The sequence below is a fragment of the Pundamilia nyererei genome, unplaced genomic scaffold (genome assembly GCF_000239375.1).
Source record: "Pundamilia nyererei isolate P.nyererei 1_Seehausen unplaced genomic scaffold, PunNye1.0 scaffold00007, whole genome shotgun sequence".
In the NCBI taxonomy this organism is placed as follows: Eukaryota; Metazoa; Chordata; class Actinopteri; order Cichliformes; family Cichlidae; genus Pundamilia; species Pundamilia nyererei.
Window position 1 is genome coordinate 2,631,257 of NW_005187408.1, and position 12,667 is coordinate 2,643,923.

At 40.3% G+C, this 12,667-nt stretch overlaps 1 protein-coding gene across 2 annotated transcripts in view; it reads right to left on the minus strand.

Annotated features, from left to right (window-relative positions):
• Window positions 1-12,257, minus strand: part of myripb (myosin VIIA and Rab interacting protein b) — a 120,056-nt gene extending 107,799 nt beyond the window's left edge. For both annotated transcript variants that reach the window (XM_005722519.1, XM_005722518.1), the window contains exons 1-2: window positions 12,006-12,257; window positions 4,214-4,423 (exon numbers count right to left, since the gene is read on the minus strand). In XM_005722519.1, coding sequence (XP_005722576.1) covers window positions 4,214-4,323 — 110 coding nt within the window. In that variant the 5' untranslated portion in view covers window positions 4,324-4,423; window positions 12,006-12,257. The remainder of the gene's footprint in view (window positions 1-4,213; window positions 4,424-12,005) is intronic.
• Between the last annotated feature and the right edge of the window lie 410 nt (window positions 12,258-12,667).

Genomic DNA, 12,667 nt, shown 5'->3' on the forward strand with positions numbered 1-12,667 from the left:
GGTCATCTACTGATCGGAAGGTTGGTGGTTCGATTCCCGGCTTCCCCTAGTCTGCATGCCAAATATCCTTGGGCAAGATACTAACCCGAAATTGCTCTCCGATGCATCCATCGGAGTATGAATGTGTGTGAATGTCAGTTGTGCTTGTGCGAATGGGTGTGAATGGGTGAATGCACAAGTTGTGTAAAGCGCTTTGAGTGCTCAGAAGAGTGGAAAAGCGCTATATAAGAACCAGTCCATTTACCATTTACCAAGAGTTGGGAGTTCGCCTTGTAATCGGAAGGTTGCCGGTTCGAGCCTCGGCTTGGACAATCTTCGGTCGTTGTGTCCTTGGGCAAGACACTTCACCCGTTGCCTACTGGTGGTGGTCAGAGGGCCCGGTGGCGCCAGTGTCCGGCAGCCTCGCCTCTGTCAGTGCGCCCCAGGGTGGCTGTGGCTACAATAGCTTGCCATCACCAGTGTGTGAATGTGTGTGTGAATGGGTGGATGACTGGATATGTAAAGCGCTTTGGGGTCCTTAGGGACTAGTAAAGCGCTATATAAATACAGGCCATTTACCATTTACCATAAACCTTTCACAATAAAGCTCAAAATCCTGTTGAGACTTTTCAAAATAAACTGAATCACGTGAAAGAGTATGCAGAGTATCTACGGATGAGAAGCAAAAAAGTTTACAGTTAATTTACAACTTATGTCTAAAAATATATTGTTTCAACCATCGGTTAAAACACTCGACTCCAGGTACACGACGCCCAGCTGGAAACACTTCACGCAAGTCGAGCTGCCCGAGATTCACAGAATTTACAGAAAAAGCAAAATTTTGGCAAATAAAACAGTTATCGGACGATATAATTCTTATATCGGGATATGAGATTTTGGTCATTTCGCACAGCCCTATTCACCATGAGGGAAAATTAAATTCAGCATTAAATGAGCCAGCTGAGCCTTAAACTGTCCTACGAAAGTTTACCAGCCCAATTTGAAGCTCTGCAGGGCTGTCTTCCTTCACAAATAGATAAATAATTACCATAAATCAATCGTAAAAGAGTTAGCCATGCATGGTTAAAAAAGGAACCGAAGAGGGAGCCTGCTGTGAATGATCTATAAATGGAGAGAGATTTATATTCCTATTCGTAAACTGCGGAAAATTTTCCAGTGCAAATGAGAGGATTTGGGGTTTCTTTCTTTTTCTTCCTTCCGTAACTTGACTGGCCGTAGTAGTGGTCAGGATGCAGATTGTTTTCTTTTGTTTGGATTTCTCTTTTTTCGGAACTGTATAAAGTCAAACTATGCAAGGACCACCACACAAATATTTTTTATTTATTAGATGAAGGCAGAAAGAAAAAGAAAAACACAGTTCCCAAGAGAGAGATGGACCAAGAACACGTCCTTGTTCAGTATTTAGCCATGGGCAGTATTAAGAGAATCTAAAGCATTTGACTGTGCAGGCTGATGAAGCTTGATGATGTTAGGGGTAATGTAAGTAGTGGTATTCAGCCTAAAAAATTAAAGCACAGTTGTAGCATTTTTGCATTATAATGAGATGGTCGACTTTGCCCCGTGAGGCCACGAGGCTCATCTTGGTTTGGACTCGGATACTAAAAATTCATAAGAGATGAGACGCTGTGAACAGGCTTGGAACAGACAAGTTTTTAAGATGTGGGAAGGTCTACTGAAAGAAAACATTTGTTTTGGAGCTTTGCTGTTTACTACTCCAGTAAGATTTTGCCTAAAATGCAGTTATAAATATAAGCTCAATGGGGTAGGGGGGTACCTCTGTATTTAATTACATGGATGACCATTTTGAGAGCTGAAAACATGCAAATTTTTCTTTTTTGCAGATCTGTGTCATTGGATTAAATGTCGACTTTACTAATTCATTTGAATTGGGCTGAAATACCCCTTAAATCTAGGTTTATCATGGGGGACAAATTTAGATCAACTGTGACTTTGCGTCCTCTGGAAAAAAAATTTTTTTGTTTTTTGTTTTTTTTAAATCTGCTTTGCTTTTTTTTAAAGAATTGTTGCCTAATAAATATTCCCCTGTCATTACATCATCAATATTCTGCTCATCTCCTTGCTGTAAACAGCAGTAATAACAGCCTGAGAGTCATAATTTATTTCAGCTCATTCATGACAGACTGATGGGGGAATATTTTACAGCCTAGTAATTTGGGAATGCAGCATCATTGCTCTGAAACTAATTCTGGGAAACTAAGTAGAGTTTCGAGCAGCGCAAACCGACGGCTGCATTCTGGTTTGTGAAGCAACTTTGTTTTGCTCCTCTGGAGTACAGCTAAGATGTTTAGCGCTCCGAGTAAAGGAGCCTAATCACTTGTGGCATTCACTCAAGAACAATAAACCACTGAGGCTCACTGTTCAAGTCTGAAGAAAGACATCAAATTTCCACAACAAAATAGCTGAGGCAGTCAAAGGAGAATATTTGCGTTTCAAAAATTATAGGGTTCAACTAAATTCCAGCTGAAAAACAGCTAAAAACAACTTTCTGGATTTTGTGGTGGCATTAGATACACTAGCAAACCTCCTCCTGTAGTCACGATGAAACAACAACACTGAACCGAGCATATGTTTGATGGCCAGCCTCCTATTAATGTCTGTCACAGCCAAACTGAATCCGCTCTTACTCCTCCCTGAGGGAGTGAAGGAAAGGAGCTGAAGGGATGGAAGCAGTCTAGCATTTGTTAATTAAGAAGATGTGACATGAGAGAAAGACCAGAGGGCCAAAATAATGACCCTATCAGACCTGACAGCCTGTAAGCAGAAAACACGAAAGGAGGAGCAGGACTGAAAACTCAGTTACAAAAACTACTTTGCTACTTTACTTCATTTATAAACTCACAGAAACTGCTGTTGCTGTTACAACATTGGCAAAAAAAAGCCACACTGTATGATATGGATCTAATGGTGGAGGATAAGCATGATGGAAAACACCTGATAGAAACAAGGCTTCAGATGCCACAACTAAGCTAGATTTAATGTGGTAAAACATGACATTCGTCATTGTTTTACTGGGAAAAAACCAAGTGTAGTTGCAGTTTTGCTCCATGCTTTGCACGGCCTAAAGTCACATGTGACAGGTGTACTAGGAAGCAAGATGATTGGCATTTGAGAACTATGTTGAATTTACAGTTGGAATTTTCTGTGTCATGAAAACAGTACTTTTTAAAATCACTGTTGTAACTTATACTGAACACATAACCTGGTCCATCATCTGATGAAATCTCTGATTGGGTTGGGTGACGCTCACAGGGATCGTTTTGTGTGGAAGAAGAGCTATTTTACTGCTGCTTTATTTGACTGCTTTACTTTACAAAAGCCATGCCTAAGAGGCTTTCCATTGTAGCATAGCACCCAGTTCAATTCACAGTCACTACAGTGGCCCGTTCAGTAATTGGTACATGCATTCATTTTTGAAACATTAGGTCTTTACCCAGAAAAGGACAGCAGGTCATTCATTTCAATGCAAAAATCTTAATTTCACCCAGATCAGCACTTTTTAATCACTGGTCTCATTATTTAGGCTGTACATCGTCACAGTCCGCAACATGTAGGCATAACTTTCTATGTACCTCATTTTAGCTTGCAGAGTATTGTAAACTTTATGTGGTAAAAGGTTTTCTGTCTAAATTAGATAAGCATCTCGATTTGATAAAGTGTCTAAAGTCACACATTAATCCAAGGCCTAAAGAGCCTCTTTCCTTTCCTTTCTGGTGAAATGGATAACATATATACATACCCTTCCTAGAGTAAATGAGCTGTACAGACGCTGACAAACTGTGGACGTGAAGAATGTGTACAAAGACACCCTTTTAAGGAGTAGACATTAGAACTATGTAATACATATTCTCAACATATGTGGGCGTCTTTGTTGTCGAGTCTCCTGAATGTCCTTGAGAGTCAGGCGTATGTACCTGCTGTGCCTAGTCACTGTTGCCAAGCTGTTATTGCACCATTCAGAGATTTAGTTTTGCAGACAGTAAATGTAATTTTTATATACTTTGTAAAAAATTTATTGCACAAGAAATATACTAGTAAAGAAGCAGGTTGCAGAAAGGAGATTTGGTAAGAGCCAGCTGTAGACGCGAATGACATTGCCTTGCATCAGTTCCTGTCACATCACCCTGTACTTGTCAAATGTGCTAAAAATACTCAAAATAAAAAATAGGCACTGAATATAAAATGCCAATCTCACCTCAGCCTGTCCTCCTCCTTTTTTCGCAGTTTCATGTCCCGCTGGACCACCTTCAAGACGTGCTCAGCCTCGCCGTCCGTCAGGCCTGACAGGTCCAGCTTTCGGCCCATTGTTCCTGCCCTCGCCACACCGAGCTGCTGCTGCTGCTGCTAGTCAAAGAGGTGGAGAGGCACAGGAACCGCTGCTCTGGGGGCCGAGGCTGGGACAACCCTGGAACAAGACAAACGGATAGAAAAATAAAAATGGATTGTGCGTTTTTTAAATAAATTCACTTTTATATGCTGTGCGAGTATGTCCGAGTGGATTTTAGTAATTTAACACCGAATGATGCTCATCTCACAGTGAAAATGACTGTGTAACTTTCCTTGTATGACTTGTGGATAACTTTTGAGTCACAGGTTGCTTTGCCTGCAGGATGAACCTCGGCTGAAAAGTGAATATCGAGTGCCTTGAAAGCATCCTCTTCACACATTCTGGGACCATTCAGAATACTGTTACATAAACTAGCACTGGAAGCAAAAAATATATATTTTTGAACTTATGGGAACATTTAATGTCAAGCAAATATATTCAAAATCTTCTAAAAACATTTGTATAGTTCCTTGATACTTCTAGACTATGAAACAATGTGATGTGCTATACTGCCATCCACGAATCCTGTCTAATACAGTAGCTGTGGAATTGATTATACCTTTTTGGTTAAACATAAATAGAAATATAGAAGTCTATGTTGGCTAAGACTCTATTGATAAGCCAAGCATCTTCCTTGGAAGCTGCAAAACTGCAGTTCCTCTTCTCTCCACTTGAGGCTTTCACAGATTCCCATGTTAAACTGCCCATTTTCAGAGCTGAAGTAACCATGCTTAAAAGAAATCTGCTCACTCTAGCTAATTTTTCCTTTCATACCATAATATTTTATATTATGATAATATATAATATTTTATATTTACAAATAAAATGTAGAATCCACACATTTAAACAGCATTAAGGATTAAAGTTATCATTTTTAGAAGCGGGTGCCCCTTTGACTGACAGGCGGATGCCAGAACAGGCGGCTGTGGTCGACAGCCATCTGTTAAGTTTCGCCTCGGTTGATTGTAGTCACTGAACTGGCCCTCTTGACCATCTGAAGTATTATTTTATGTCATTATCTGAAAAATAAAATGTCTTGCAACGATTTTATTTCTACGAATGGTGCATGAACTAGCATATTAGTACATATGGTGAAGTAAAAATAGAACCTCGGAGACATAGAGGGGTTGCCTTTAAAAAACAACAACAAAAAAACAAGACCAAAACAGTAATGACAGCACAGAAAGAGAAGCGAAGACAGATGAGGAGATGGACAGGAGGAGAACATTAACAACAGAGCCTAAACAAGATGGGTGAGCACTGCCAGGGAAGAGAGCTATGACTCAGAAGACCAGACAATTATGTCCATTCTATTATTGGACCAATAGCTTTATTGACAGCGCATCTCCCTTTCAGTCCTGCTTCTTACTCATTCCTCCAGTCACTTCAGGACCTGGCTCACCCCAACACACTGTTAAACTTTCTGAAAATAAAACTGAGCCAGTCATACTTGGTTTATGTATAATAGTCTCAGTTTAAGTTTGTTAATAGGTTTGTAATGTTTAATTGTAATCTACCTGATCCCAAAAGACAAATGTGAACATACACAATTGACAAATTGAATTTTCACATTATCAGCACGGTGGCCCAAAAAATAAATAAACCCCAGTAAAATCTCCGTCTCAAAATTCTATTATCACACAGAGTAAGCACACTGTCACATTACCACTGCTTTTCATTCAGCCACTGTGAAGAAAGACCTCTGTAAAGGCTTTCCAGTCTATCAGAATCACACTTCTTTTTCCACTCAAGATATTAAAATAGTCACACTTAGAGTTATACGTGCCAGCAGGTGCCTAAAAGTATGAATGGTACTCATCATATGGCTGGCATTCACTTTTGTTTTTCTGGGAGGTGAAACAAAACAAAACAAAATCTCTAGAAAGGATGTTTTGGGTTGTTGTTGTTGTTTTTTTTACCTGCATTTGTCTTCTTTCTCTGATTTTAAAAATTTAGCCACAGACTGTATGTGAAAGATGGAAAAGTAAAACCCAGTCTGAACCACCTTAAACCTGCAATCTTTCTAATCACCAGCAGGGGGTGACTGCTTGGCTGCTAAAAAGGAAAAAATATCAGTCTACACTGAAGTCTATCAGAAAAATGACACTGCTTTTCTATTGACTTAATTCCCGCTTCTGCATTTTTCTTCACATGAATTTGTGGTCTCAATAACTTTGAAATAGTCTTCAGTACAAGATAATGATTGTTACAGAAGAGAAAAACCACCACTGAGTGATGTCACAATAAAATGATATATACACACACAGTTCTTACCCTGCTTGACTTTACTACTTGATCAGAGCAGTAACAAATACTGAAACACTATTTGCTATGTTGTCAACAGAAAACATAGAATAGCATATTTCCCAATAATGAGGTTATAATGAGGTTATTGCTGTGCCAAGTGTCTTACTAACTTTGCATTTCTTCACATCTAGTTGAGAAATTTGGAAAAAACACACTTTCTCACCTGAAAACTAATCATGCTGATCTCAATTCTGCATTAAACCATGTTTACTGCTTAAATTATCAGCTGGAATATCAATCTATAATCTATGGAACAAATTACAGCAGCAACAGTGGCTGTAATTTAGAACAAGTTATTTTTCTTGCATCCATGTTACTTTTGATGTATAGAGAAGATGAATACACTATGATTATATGGCCATTAGTGTATAGCCACAAAGGAAGGCAATTATTAGGCCTTCTTTTTATAGTGAGTGGTGTCAAGGACAGGGATGAAGCAGCATTTATGCATGAGAGTGTCTGCATCTGAAGCTTAGTGACGCATATACTTGATGGCTGCAAACACACATTCAGTTCATTATTACTTTCACTGATAATTTCCAACAACATGCAATTCATGCATGCACACAAAAACGTGCATATTATGTCTCAAATTTAAGCTTCCCACACGGAGTAGAGTCACTAATCTGCAGCATCACTAACAAACCAAAGTCAATACCACAGGTGTGGTGCACACAGATGAAAAGACAAAACGAAAAACCTGCATTCACCAACACAAAACTGTCTTAGTGGTTCAAAGGTCCACAATCCGTTCAGTGTTCTCAGTGAAGATGGGATACTGAACTGAATAAACATGATCTGCATGTTTTTACTTCTTAAGATAGGATACCTTTATTAGTCCCACAAGGGGGAATTTCTGAGGTTAAAGCTGCCTTTAAACTAATAGCGATCACACTATGTAGTACCAAACATCTAACACTTCATCTGCAGATATCAGAGGTCCTGTTTCATATAGACTTAATTGAATACAGTCACTATAATGGCATGATTCATAATAAGTACATTATCATAAATACAGCAGATCCAACTCTACAGGCACACTGAAACAGTAGCGTGTTAGTTATACAGTAGCTACCCATAACCCAAACCTGGTTTGAACACCAGCAAATACCATATTGTATCAAATAATACTAAAAACGTGCAATTTAGACAAAAATTGCAATTATTAGGATAAAAGTAAGGCAATTTTCTTTTATTCCTTTCCTCCAGTTTAATTTGTTTTTGCAACCAAAGCCGCCAAGCCCTGCTGACTTCACATGAAACACAGGTTTAAGGTAGCTCAACACAGGCTTCAGCCAATCCTTTAAGCTATAGTCACACGGGCCTACTGGCAGTCCCGAGCGACTGGTGGTTATTCCATGCTAACTGCCAGTTGCTTGGAAAAAAAATGTATATTCCCCAGCTGATTAGTGAGTAGTTGCATGTGGTTGGTTGATGTCGATGGCGGAAATTAGTCAGAAACAGGTGACTAACGCTGCAGCACTGAAAACATCCTTGCTTTACACATTACACAGAGAAATAATATTTTGTTACACTGCTATGCCGATGAGGCACAGCTCTACCTCCCAGTTAAATTTACTAACCTCTTCTCAACCTCACAGTCTGTCTGCCTGATAGTATGACACTGATGTTTGGATTTATCAAATTAAAGTCAGATAAAACAGAAACTCTTATAATGAATTCAGACAAGCTGCATCCAAACATTAAGTTTGCCCTTGGTCCCTTATCCGTCCAGGTAAAATCCACTGTTAGAAACCTGGGTGTGTTATTTGATTGAGAAACATACATTTTATCTGTAAAATACATAATTTGAGCCAAAATAATACAATTACCTAATACACGACAGACAGTCAGGTGACTAGAAAAAATACATCGTTTAGTAAAGGTAATTTATGAATGATAGCATCTTTCTGTGTTTGAAACCATTAAAGACATTGCAAAACTTTATTATAAAAATATTGAATATTGATGTTATACCATAACTGCATCCGCTCTGAGGCTTCTCTTTCTGTTCAAAGTCACAAAAATACAGGATTTGTTACTAGTGTCACATTTTGACTGACACAACAATGGGGTGCACCAGTGTAATATTGTCAGATTACTAGAGCAAACATGTTCAGGCTGACACTCTGAGAGCACAGAGACTCACTAAAGACAGAAAATAGGTCACACTGGTGCATCTCTCAGGAGAACAGAATACAACCCCTCCATTTTCCTGCATTTTCGCCAAGACACACCATCTGCATCAATCATTTCTTTAAGAAAACTGCAGACACCCAGATGCTAGATCATCCTAAATAAACAGGAGCATGCAGAAAAACGACTCATCCTGCACCGTGCTACAAAGCACTTGGCTCTGCTGCTGCTGTCTGTCACCTCGGAGAGTCAGCAGAGGAGGGGCGAGCTGAGGACAAGGCCCTGCTGGAGCGCTAAAAGGGCAGGTGCAGCCAAGCGCTAAATGAACTGCTTGTTTTAGACACTCTCCATTGCATCAGCTTTTTGTGACAGCTTGAGGTAAATGCATTGAGGATGACTTCATTGAAATTACTTTTTGGACAGAAGATAAATACAGCGGACTGACTTTGCAGATCAGTCAGTTTGTGTGTGTGATGCAGCTTTGAATGGGAATATGAGCTGGAAATTGTCTTACACTGTGCTTGAAACTTTAGAGTGACAGCTCACTGTTTTCTCAGTGTATAACTTTGGTCATTTGTCTTCTTACAGCCACGTGCGAGCAGAAACAGACGTGTTCAAGGTGTTTTTGCTACCTGGGATATGACCACTATCCGTCAAGATGACATCAAGAGTTGCCAAGAGAGAGAAAAGAGAAGCAATAAAAACTGTGGCACCAGATTTAGTTTAGGACAGATACAGTGAATCCTGCATGTCAAAACAACATTTTAAACAGCTCCACATGACCAGATCTGTCATTAGAGATGAATTTGTGAGAATATCGATTCAACCTAAAATCTACAATGGAAAGAGAAGCGTATAAGGCAACGGCAGAATTGGTATTAGAAACACTTGGAGAAACAAAATGTATATAACTCAGTACATATGAAAACAATTAAGTTGTTACTTGTGTTGCATGAGTTCTTCAACTATCTGAATGATGGGGAAAAAGAAAGAAATCATCAAATGTGCACTTTTCCTGAGCCCTTGTGCTACAATCAGCTGATTTCAGTTAATTTGCAGGGAAGATAAAAATAGTAGAGCAGTCTACAACTTTTGAGGAGTGGAAAGATAAAAACTGCTTCCATTTTTACTGCACTAAAAGGGAACATTGACTCTTTGCAATCATCTGCAAGGGAACTTTAACACAAAGCTACTAGTGAAGAACTTGCAATGCAATGCCAAACCCAGAGAGGCAACCATGATAAACAGTCAGGCTTGTAGTACTGTAGCCTCAGTTTCTACAATAGCAGAATAGTCAGAACCCGTACATTTAAAAGAGTGTACATGTCCTCATTTGGATAGGGATTTGTGTCTGTGTGTGGGCATATAGCCTCAGCCTTTTATTGTTAACTGGTAATTGTGAGACAATGTTGCAGAGTAACACAAAAGTAATGGGACAGGAACTGCTTTTTTCGTGAAGTAAATCATTAACGTAATTTTCTAAAAACTAACAAAGTTAGTCTACTGCATTACACAACTGGGTATAGTATCAATCTTCAATGCCAATAAAATGCCATCACTTTTTATATTAAAACATGACTCTTCACAAACAAAACAAACCTCCTTTGGGGAGAGATTATCTGTGATATAATGATAGGATGGCAAAAATGCAATAATTTGACACAAAAGACGTGCAATATAAACCACAGACAAGAGGGTAATTAAGATTAAGGACGTTAGCTGGTTCAGCAACGACTCACCCCACATTAACACTAAATGCCACTTTGGGAGCAGCGAATGCAGCAACACTGACAAAAAGCAATATTAACTACATCATATTTGACCATTCTATCATTTTTCTACTATTTCCATTGTTGCCATTTATAAACTCCATCTATGTCAAAGAAGATAAACTAGGAAAATTAAAGCTGTGTAAATTCAATTAACCTGTTTCAGGCCCCCGGTCCTGATACAGCACATGCTGGCTCACTGTCACGGGAATATTTGAATTTTATTTTACTGGTAACTTGTGATTTTACTGCTGCTTAAAAAAAACATCTTGTTATTACTTTCTATGAACATAATCAACCAAAATAAAAGGAAAGAGAAGGCTTAAAAAGCATGGCCTGTTTTCCCACGGCTCAGCTGGTCCAAAGCAGCCATGCATGGTCAATATGGCACCAAATGTTAACTCTGCCAAAGAATATTCTAACATCAAGACCGTGGGAGCATTAAAATCCCCACTGAGCTCTCGATCACTCGTCCCTGTTTGACATCTACCTGCTGTGTCACATCTATCACTAACAGGCCAATTACCACTTTATGCAGAGCAAGACAAGAGGCTGCGGAGACCAGACAGTGAAGACACACAACACAAGGCATTAACCGTGAAGTGTTAAAATAAAAACAGGTGCTGATTAAATCTGCCTGGGTAATTGTGGATGTGACTAAGTGTTGAGAACTACTCTAACATGAGCACTAAGTGTGATTTTTTGCTGGGTGATCTTCATTTTTCTTTGAATGAACGCCTCAGAATAGCAGACTCATTCATTAAATATTTGGGGGAGTGTCGCCCAAGTGACCCAGGTGTCCCCAAGTGTTACTTTCAACAGGTGACGATCGGCACCACAACAACAACAGATCAACACAAACAGCTGCACTGAGAAACAGCTCCCTGTACCTGCACACCAAACTCAGAGTAGCAGCCAAGTAAGGATTTTTCCAGCTTACATTCCTGGGGATTAAAGTTTTTTTCCTTCTTGCAGTGGCTCAGACTCAAAAATGTGACTTTAGTTGTTTTTTGATGGCTTACTCTGATTAATCCGAAGAGTCTTAGTTTCTCAATTTAAAGAGATGAGTCACGCCGTGCGTTGCCTGGACGTGCTTTTAGTTTCCAGCACTTGTGATGATGCAAATTCACCTGCACCTCGCAGGCTAAAAATACCGCATTTTTCCCCCTCATTTAAAACCAGCACCTATACTCATCTCACTCGGGCTGCCACGTTAGCTGCGATCGCATGATGACATCTGTGCAACAAAGATCTCCTGTAGCTCTTGCACGAGCAGCTGGGCTGGCAGGATTTTCATACTGAGGTATGCAAGAATCGCCGAGCCGTTAAATCGTGCATCTCAAAATCAGCCACCTGACCGAGGCTCCTGCCTCTTACGCCTGTTCATTATAACGGGCTAACGTTCACCTCTTCGCCTATTCGGTGAGCCGGTGTGGAGAATCACTTACACAGGATCAGTGGGAGCCGAATGACCGCCAGTCACAGTCTCTTTCACGTTATTCCAGATAATGAGAGAAAGACGCGGAGGGGATGCGCCTCTGCAAGTGTAAACTTCCGCGACACCTGTCCGTCTCCCAGATACTTTTCCTCTCCTGCCCCTCGGTTAGTCAGCTTATTGTGTTTCCACCCCCCATCACCACCACCACCCCCAAAGCAGCGGACGTAGGAACCGCTGAATGGGCGATCACGAGGTTTGTATTACACGGAGGAAGAAGGAGGAGGGAGGGGAGGACGCACTGCGAGGGAGGTAAGGGATTGGCACCCAAACCTTGATTCTTCCCTGGTGGCGCACAGCGTGAACTCATATTTAGGGATGAAATTTTCGAGGTTGGAGAGAAACTAGTTGGGGCTGTTTCCGCGCTTTGCTAACGCAATATCACATTTCATTTTTCTGCAGGCACCTGGGCATCCCGAGCTCCAGTGTTGGCACTGATGCTCATGCATGGGGAGAGTTGGGGGAGGAGGCGCTGTGTTGGCTGACTGCTTCATTCACAAAGCCATTCACTGTGCAATTAACTAAAGAGAGGGTGAGGCAGCTCGTCCCAAGTCTCTGTCAGATGGATCAAATCGTTAGATGACTTCACTCTTGCAATGGTCTGGCTTAATTAAC